This window comes from Buceros rhinoceros, unplaced genomic scaffold (genome assembly GCF_000710305.1).
Source record: "Buceros rhinoceros silvestris isolate BGI_N320 unplaced genomic scaffold, ASM71030v1 scaffold39728, whole genome shotgun sequence".
NCBI lineage: Eukaryota > Metazoa > Chordata > Aves > Bucerotiformes > Bucerotidae > Buceros > Buceros rhinoceros.
Genome location: NW_010426985.1, coordinates 1 through 9,319, shown reverse-complemented (window position 1 = coordinate 9,319; position 9,319 = coordinate 1). Strand labels below are relative to the sequence as shown.

At 37.4% G+C, this 9,319-nt stretch overlaps 1 protein-coding gene across 1 annotated transcript in view; it reads left to right on the top strand.

The window, feature by feature from the left end:
• Nucleotides 1-7,365, top strand: part of COL28A1 (collagen, type XXVIII, alpha 1) — a gene marked incomplete at both ends in the record, with an annotated part of 27,711 nt that extends 20,346 nt beyond the window's left edge. Inside the window, 8 exons of the mRNA XM_010141706.1 lie at nucleotides 266-334; nucleotides 1,121-1,201; nucleotides 2,051-2,086; nucleotides 3,233-3,269; nucleotides 3,389-3,946; nucleotides 4,620-4,861; nucleotides 5,492-5,582; nucleotides 7,177-7,365. Coding sequence (XP_010140008.1) covers nucleotides 266-334; nucleotides 1,121-1,201; nucleotides 2,051-2,086; nucleotides 3,233-3,269; nucleotides 3,389-3,946; nucleotides 4,620-4,861; nucleotides 5,492-5,582; nucleotides 7,177-7,365 — 1,303 coding nt within the window. The remainder of the gene's footprint in view (nucleotides 1-265; nucleotides 335-1,120; nucleotides 1,202-2,050; nucleotides 2,087-3,232; nucleotides 3,270-3,388; nucleotides 3,947-4,619; nucleotides 4,862-5,491; nucleotides 5,583-7,176) is intronic.
• Between the last annotated feature and the right edge of the window lie 1,954 nt (nucleotides 7,366-9,319).

The window sequence follows — 9,319 nt, the reverse complement described above, 5'->3', positions numbered from 1 at the left end:
GGAATGAGAAGGAATAAAATGGGATTGAAAAAGGGAATGGGAGAATTAGAACCAATAATGCTCATGCTGTTTTTCAATATTACGTATCTTTAGAGCAGACATGCTGATGAAGTATTTGAGAAACATAAGCTAGCTAATACATTGTCTCAAGTGTCTCAAGATACTTGTTAAACTGCAGTTTGAAACACTTTCTCTTTGAACACTTAAAATTAATGCATGATGAATGAATACAAAGGGTTAATATCACTACCTGGATTATCATTAGGGGGAACAAGGAATTCAAGGAATGCCAGGACCAAGAGGCCCCCCTGGAGAAGGGCTTTTGGGACAGAAGGTACGATAATGCTCTAGACCGATACCGAAGCCAACATACTTGAACTGCTCATTAGAGTCAGCTCTCACTTAAAGGCATGTGAATTCTGTGAAAAGAGGATGGGGATTTTGGAAAATCCCAGTTATTCGTGTGATTGTTTTAATATTTTATAGAAGCACCTCTTTCAGTGTTGCTTATTTTAATATAATATGAGGCTTACCTTCTACTGCAATTAGAAGAATGCAGATACTAGATTTAATATCACTGCCTTTCACCCCAAAATTTGGGGACTATATCAATGTTAAGAAGAAGAGAAATATGGATTGGAATCAGTTTTTGGATGCCATCACATCAGATCAGAAAGGCTGTATAAAATTCCATAGCCTACTAAAAATCAAACCAGGAGGCACTAATTCATCTGTTTGCTATTGCAAACACCTTTTCTGGTGATACTCCCATTATTCATTCCAACTATATCCTTGTCTTCTCAATTTCCCTACTGTTTTCTTATTTTTCTCAGACACAGAGAATAATTTCCATCATGCAGTATCCTCTGAAACCACTGTCTACATGTACACATTTGAGATGGTTCATTGCTCAAACTGCTTCAACTTTTTTTCTCCTTAATAACGCTTAGCCAATAATGTAATTCACAAATACCAATTGTTTTAAGTGATCTCTAACAAAGATTTCTTACTCATGTCAGAAGCTGAAGGTGAATTCAACAAAGGCAGCTAGAGAGAAATGTGGAAAGTGTAATAAAAACTGACTTATACCTTCTGACTGCTTACCTACATGGTTTTAAAGGGAGACCGAGGAGCTACAGGAGAAAAGGGGAAAAAAGGAGAAAAAGGCAATGTGGGTGACCCTGGTTTATCTGGAGAACGTGTAAGTAACTCAGGTTTATCATGTTTGCTTTCTTAAACTGATTAAAAATAAAGCTGGGTTCCACGTCCTTCTTGCTATTTAACTACATATAATCTGAAATACTTAAGAAACGGAAACTATGGAAACCTTTAATATCACAAAGGAGACATTTCCATGTTGAATGACCCACTTCCCACAGATGTGGTTTCTTTCTTGAGGCAGTGAAAGACCATTGCCATGTTTTATGACAGAAGTATGCAGTTCTATTCTATGGCTACAAAAGTAACTGTAGCTCAGACTTTCCCTCAAAGCTGATGAACAGATGAAGAAAGGCAAAACGGAAACTTCTGCTGACAGGCAGGTCCCAAAAGCTAAAAAGCAAAACGTGGTCCCCTCTGTTCTGACATTTGCATACTATTAAGTAGGGGTACACAAACACCATTGCTGTTCTTGCCCTGACACTTGCTGTATTAGACTCACACATGATGTAAGAGAATTCTGATCATTCCAGGGTGTTGGGCAGGGAGATAGTCTCTGGAGAAAGGAAATAAACCAGTACGGTAGACAGGAAAGCTTTGCACAGATTCCCTCCTTCTAATGTCAGCTGACAATCAGTGATCCAGTGGGAGACTTGAGGTCATCCAATTCCCATAAAAAACTCACCGCTTTAGAAGGCTGTAGATACTGCACGCACAAGGTAATTTCAGAAGAACACTACTTTTTTCTAGATGAAGTTCTTATTGGCCAAATATTATTCTAATAATGGTATTGATAGTAATGTTAATTATTCTAATAATAGTATTACTGAAGTCATATTCTAATTTACAAAGTTACTAATTGCAGTAGCTTAATTAACAATCACTGTTACAGGGCAAAACTGGACCAAAGGGAGAGCAAGGCCTAACAGTAAGCAAATTCCATTATTTAAATCCCATTATGGCAAAATAAAAAAAAAATACAGGACACTATCAGATGAAATGTATGATATGCTAATTATTATGGAAAGAGCTTTCTGACTAGATGTGATCTTACTAATAATCTAGAAAGAAACCAATCGAAGGTTTCTGAATTTTTCTCATCTACTCGATGTTGAAATGGAATTTAAAGTTCCTGGTGATTTTAGATATTTTTCTGCTACATGTTCTTTTACAGTTAGTGTTAGACGACCCAGGTGTGTACCTGCTGCAGGAAAGTTTTTTTAAAGTATTTAAGAGTCTAAAGAGCAAAGATCTTCAAACCTGTCATGGCCTATCATGCTATCATCAACCTAATGATATTTCTGGTAAGCCTGAACTGCACTAGAGCCAAATTCAGTAAAGCATGTCAGTGAGTATATAAATACAACCGAGGTTTATGATGGAAGCTGAGCAGCCGTAGCAAAAGGTTCTGTTTGAAAGACTGACTCAATGCCAAGTGAGTTTTGTCATGCACTTCAAAAAACATAACGAATGATTGCTCTAAGAATGAGAAACATTTTGTTTGCTTGTCACAGAAGCTACCACTTCTCCAGACAGCTCTGAAGGCAGCAGTGCTTTCTTTGCTGCTGAAAGCTGGGTAATTCAGTGGGCCAGGAACACTGGGGCTCACAAATCCCGATTCCATTCCGTGTTGGCAGTCTCTCTCATATGCCAGCTCACTATAAGCAACACGATTCCTGAAGCTGGGTCTATTTCTTCACTCCCAATACATTTAAAAGCGATATCCATATTATTCACATCCTAAAATGTGAATGGGTTTTGACTTTAAAGTTTTAATGAGAACCATATCATCAGAAACCATTCTTTACAATAGCAGTAGTTAATTGTTTTAGATAGAGGTGTTACAGGATTGTCAAGTTAATGATTCTTATATGCCATATAAAATGATTTATTGTAAAATGTGGGACTCATTCCAAGCTTGGGATGTCAGGTTTGAAAGTTAAAGATTTTTCATAAGTCCCGTAGTCATTACAGATAGTCATTATAAATAAAATCCTTGGTACTGTCAATAATATACATCATTTGAAAAAGGCAAAGTGTAAAATATTTTTATATTTAATTTTTTCATATCCAGAGAGAAGATATAATTAAATTAATTAAAGAGATATGTGGTAAGTACTCAGGAAATCTTTCAGTTCAGATTTTCTTCATTACATTTACATTCTTCTCTTTTCCAAAAGATACCAAGTCAAGTCATCATGAGCTGTTTTTTTTTATTTTTCCTTTGCAGGTTGCGGTATTAAATGTAAGGAAATTCCTATGGAGCTTGTATTTGTGATTGACAGCTCTGAAAGTGTGGGACCAGAAAATTTTGAGATTATCAAAGACTTTGTAGCTGCTTTAGTAGACAGAGTAACCGTAGGCAGAAATGCTACCAGAATTGGCCTTGTGTTATACAGTTTAGAAGTCCGTCTAGAATTTGGTCTCAACAAGTACACAACTCAACAGGATGTTAAGCAAGCAATTAGAAAAATGCAATACATGGGAGAAGGCACTTACACAGGAACTGCTATTCGTAAAGCGACCCGGGAAGGATTTTTTGGTGCTCGAACAGGAGTGCGAAAAGTAGCTATTGTGCTAACAGATGGCCAAGCAGACAAGAGAGAAGCTGTAAAACTAGATCTTGTGGTTCGAGAGGCTCATGCAGCAAACATCGAAATGTTTGCAATAGGAATTGTAAATACTTCAGATCCAACACAGGTTGAGTTTGTGCATGAACTAAATCTGATTGCTTCAGATCCAGACAGAGAACACATGTATCTCATTGATGATTTTAACACCCTTGCAGGTGCGTTCACTGCAGTTTCATTCTGCATTGTATCTGATGCTTCTCATAACAGGGTGGGGTGGGCGGGAACCATTATTTTTGTGGATATGTTATGTTTTGATGCTGATCGGGATTAGTTACAAGGTGCAAAGTAGTAGAAACCTAGAGATACAGATTCTCTTGGTTTAGGGAGTCATGTTATAGGGCAGTGGTTCATCACGCCAACAGGCTATGTCACCTGTGGTGCAGGAAAACAGCTGCTTAAAATAGTTTTCTGTGCTAAGTGCTCACGCACTGTTAATCTGCTGGACTGGAAACCAGAATCGAACTCACTGGGGTAGACTCTACTTATTCACTTCCATTGGGAATTAATCCATTTTCCCTGAGTTATTCACATGAGCAAGGTAAGCAGGTATTTTCCCACTACCAACCAGGAGTTGTTACTAAGCTCAGCTGAATATCTGTAGGTGAGTTCACTGTATTTTGTTCCATGTAGAGGACTTACGGGCTGGCAAATTTGTGACAAATAAAAGCTATAGTCTAGAGAATCCAGAATAATCTCCTTAGATGCATATAAATAAACCAAAGGAGTACTGGATTACATGGGTATCATTTATGTATATAAATAACCAAAATTCAAAAAATACATTTAATTTGTCAGTATGATGAGTTTTTTACTTTTTTTTTTAAACAGCTCTAGAGTCCAAATTAGTCAACCAATTTTGTGAAGATGAACACGGTACCTTAATATACAACCGTAATGGAAATGGTGCAAGCCTAAGTGGACTGTCTTTCCATTCACCATCTTCAAGTTCTTCACATAACATACTTCAGAGCAACAATGCTAATGGACAATCACTTTCAGCACAGACACCTGGACTATCTACAGTAGAAAGTTCTATGAGTCCTGGTGATCTTCCTCAACGATTAGCTCCGGTATGAAAACTTAGCAGGCTTTAATGAGCAGAAGTTTATATATATATATATGTGTATGTATGTATATCTATCTAACTTTCTATATCCTTCTCTGTTGTCTGATGTAATACGTAACTTTCCGCCTACTTTTCTCCAGGACAGGTACTGGAATAGCTCCTTTAATTTGGAATCCTCAGAACTAGTTGTTCCAAGTAAGAGTGCTGATGTTGTAGGCAGGCAGTTACCTAATGGCTACAATTTATTCCTGATACTGTTATAAGGATTATTTTCCCTCTGTTTAATACAGTAATATTGTGCCGTAGTGTGAAACATAACATTATTAAAATGCAATTACACTGTAATAATTAAGTCTAAGACTAGTAATTAAACTCAATTGTAGTCTATTTTTTACATTTATAAATAAAATTCTGTAAAGGTCAACTGAATATATATATATATATATTCTAGGTTTAGAATTGACAACCCTTCTGGTAAACCAACCAGTTGAGGTTACAATCCTGATTCTTAACACTGAGGTCAGGGCAAATGGGAAAGGAAAACATGAGAAAACCTCCAAGTGATGAAGGGCTTGTTCATTCTGAGACACTTCACAATATCTGAAAAGCAAAGAAAATCAAATGCTTATTTCAGACTAAAGTACCTCCTGTGGTAGTATATGAAGCCTATGAAGAGGAAGAAGAGGAGAAGGAACAGTCATCCTTACTAACAGTGAACACTGAAGGTATTTTTATCTTCATTCATTTCTTCATTTTTGGCTGATCAAAAATCAATGTCTCATTCTGTTTCTTTTCACCTGCAGCTGTGGTACCATTATTGCCAGCTAAACCATCATCATCAGATAAAGTGACGACATCATCTCTTTCAACCGCACAGCTCACACCAAGACCAGGTCATAGATCAGAATGAGTTTTTCATTTCATTCCCTCTTATCCTCTAACTTTTCATAAGGCTTTAAATCAGAGTAATTTTGTCCCATTCTCTGAAGGTTTCGTGAGCCCATGCTGTGGAAGAGAATCCATCTAAGGATTTTATAACAGATCTAGTTGCAGTTCATGTCCAGCCTGTTCACCAGTTCTTGTCTTCTCAAATTCCAAATCTCACTGGTCCACTTACAGCAGAAGCAAGATCAGCTATAACCTGAGACAGAGCTCATAAATGGCATCAAAAAGATAACATAGTGCTAGCTCAGGTGGGCCAGTGAACAGGTAATTTGTCAGCCAAGAAGGGGCAGTCTGTGGAGATAGGAAGCTTCATTAAACACAATGATTTCAGAATTAGACAAAAAAAGTAGATTTCTCCTTCCAAGAAGAAATAGGAAAAAGCAGTATTTAGTCATTTGAAGGAAAATATAGTAATTGGCTGACTGCTCAAAAGATTGATGCTTTTCATATGAAATGTACAAATGTATTCTGTTCATCATCTGGGGGATTCACACTTTTGAGTTCCATAGTGTATTATGATGGGAGCAACAGAAGAGAGCAATAGAAACATGTTCCCGTGCTTACTGGGAACATAGGCACGTTACTCTGTCTGTGGCAATAACTTTTTTTTTAAAAGCGTCAAGATACCAGTTGCTGAAGATAGAACATCGATGTCACAACATGAAACTTCAAGGAAAAGTATTTTCTATCTCATGGTTTTATTAAACTGAGACTAGATTAGTATATCACAGTCCTTTAAGGCATATCTGTAGGAACCAGGAGACCAACAAGCATTACATTCAAACTTAACTAGTATGTACATAATTACTACTATTGTATTAGATAAGAGGCACAAACATATTTCAAAAGAAAGACTAAAGTTTTGTATTCTTCTCTATACTAATATATAGTATATACTATACTAACGTCTCTTCCTCCACACCACAAAGAGAAGTCATGTACTGAAGCAATATACTGCAGAAGGATGACGGTCATACTTGTGGTTTGAAAACAGCAGATGCAACTAGCTTACAGTTCTTTGGCTTGCCATTCTGAGTTGCTCACAAGACTCGTTGCTGATAATTAGATTTCAAAAATTAGATTTCAAAATTACCAGATTCATATTGTTTGCTGCTCTTGTTTGTGGGGCCATAATACTGTTATTTCTGGAGTTACTAGAACCATGCCAGTACAGGAACAGTTTACCTGACCTACTAAGATGCACTTTTAACTTGCCTTCAATGCTAACATCTTTAGAAATAAAAGCGACTCAAACTGCTGTATAACTTGAGTAGAAAATATAAAATAAAACCAGAGTTTAAAAGTTAAAATCTATGGAATATAATCGATGTTTACAAACGGAATTTTTTCTATTCCTTTTTTTCTTTATTTTAGAAAGTATCCTGGACCTCCGGTGCAAGTTAAGGCTGGATCAAGGGCCATGCCGAGTTTATATCATAAAATGGTATTATGATAAACAAGCCAATGCTTGTGCTCAGTTTTGGTATGGTGGCTGTGATGGAAATGCAAACCGCTTTGAGAGTGAAGAGGAATGTAGAGAGGCTTGTGTATTTCTTTCTGGAGGTAGGAATTTATCTCTACATTAATAAGGAGCAAGTTGAAGCTGTTGATTGTTTGGGTTTGTTATGCAGCATGGTATGTAAACCCAAGCTCACTAATTTAAAGAATGTTAACATTATAAAGTCATATGCTCACTAATTAAAAAAAGTCTACCTATGCAAGCTCACTTTAATTCTTTTCCCATATATTGTACAATGTAGTCCTTATGTAACAAAATAGCATTTTCTCAGCAGTATCAAGAGTACAAAATCTCCTTTTTATGAAGCCATTTGCCATAGTAATGGCTCTTCCTTCAGCTAGACCTTTGAATACTACCACTGTACAATCACTAACTATACCTCATTTTAAATTATATATGTAGCTTTGGAAAGGAATCTTTGGTCATGAAAATTATGTCATTTCTTTTCTCTCTGTTACAGAAATATGATATTTGGCATGGATTCTGCAATGAAGACTTAACTTTTTTTAAGTGAAAGTGTTCCCACAAATCCTATTTTAATATTTCAAGAATAAAATAGCAATTTCCAAACTGAAGAGTAATTGTGCTGAGTGTGCAGAGTACACATTCAGTACAAATACATCAAATGCATCAACCCATGGCCTACGTACTCTCCAAGTCACAAGACAGGGAGGTAGCTCAGCTACCCACCTTCCCCAACCACATCAGTTACTTGTAGTCCTTCGTTCTATAAACTTTCCTCAGTTTCCGTTAGCTAGCAAGATACATGACAAATGCAGTTAAATCACATCCACAGGTTTATATGACTATACCAATAGCTGGCATCACTCAGTTAGGTTAGTTCATATCTAAAGTGGTCATTGAAATGTGTTGCTCTTCTGAAATTAGCCAAGTCTAATTTTTAAATGTATTTTAATATTCTCACCTCTTTCTTAAAAACACCCCAACTTTTAAAACTTACGTTCAAACGTCGAATGCAGCGTGGTTTATTCTTTATTGCCTGTCACTGCCATATTGCTTTTTACATTTATATCTGCCTGTATATGATGTATTTCCTATTACTTGACTTACATACTTAAAAGCTTGTTGCTAATAAAACATTTCTGGTTTTACTGCCAGGATACAGAATGGATAATGGTACCTTTACAGGATTGAAAACTTACCTCACAGATAAATTACACTTACTGTATAATGTGTGCTCCTGATGTGGATTTCTGCCACAGCCCTTAACAAGAGTAGCGCAGCTCAGGCACTCCTGCCTATGAAACCTGATGGTCATTTTTGGTTGGGTTCATGGGGGTTTTTTTCTGAACAAATGCTAAGTTCAGCATATCAATGAAAAATGGAATTTGGCCTGAAGCCAGACACCCACTGTCCTTCTGACTTCACATGGCCTCCTGCCAGGCTGCAGCAGAGGAGGGATGGGCAGCAGTGACGTTTTTATAAAGTCTGTATTGATTTCCTGGTGGATTGCAACGAGCGCCTCACTAATTCAGGGACCAGCTCCAGAAAGAACTGTCAAAGGACATGTTTATCCCTACAATCTGTACCTATTTAATTTTTTCTTTGAAAGAGATAGGATACTGCAATTAGAAGTCAGCTTTTCAAGTTATTCCAATTTTCAAGTTATTCCAAAGTAAAAACGCATCTCGTCTAGTATTTAAAAAAAAAAAAAAACAAACCACAGAACAAAACCAAAATCCACAGGACTTAAAAGCTGTAATTTACTGAGTAAGCCAGCGTTTCAGAGGTTTCAGTTTTACCGGCTGTACAGCAGTGTGGTGTGACGACCGTCCACGGCAATACAGGTGTTACCTTGTACCGGACAGAAGTTTTAAGCCGCGAGGAAATGCTGTAACTACTACACGTTCCAACGACCCGGAGCACGCCGCGCTCCGTCACAAACCGTTCACATATCCCAGGCCCTTGGCGTGGCCCACGCGGTACAGCACGACGCCGGGCGGGCCCGACCGCACGGCCTCACACACCTGCCCCCCC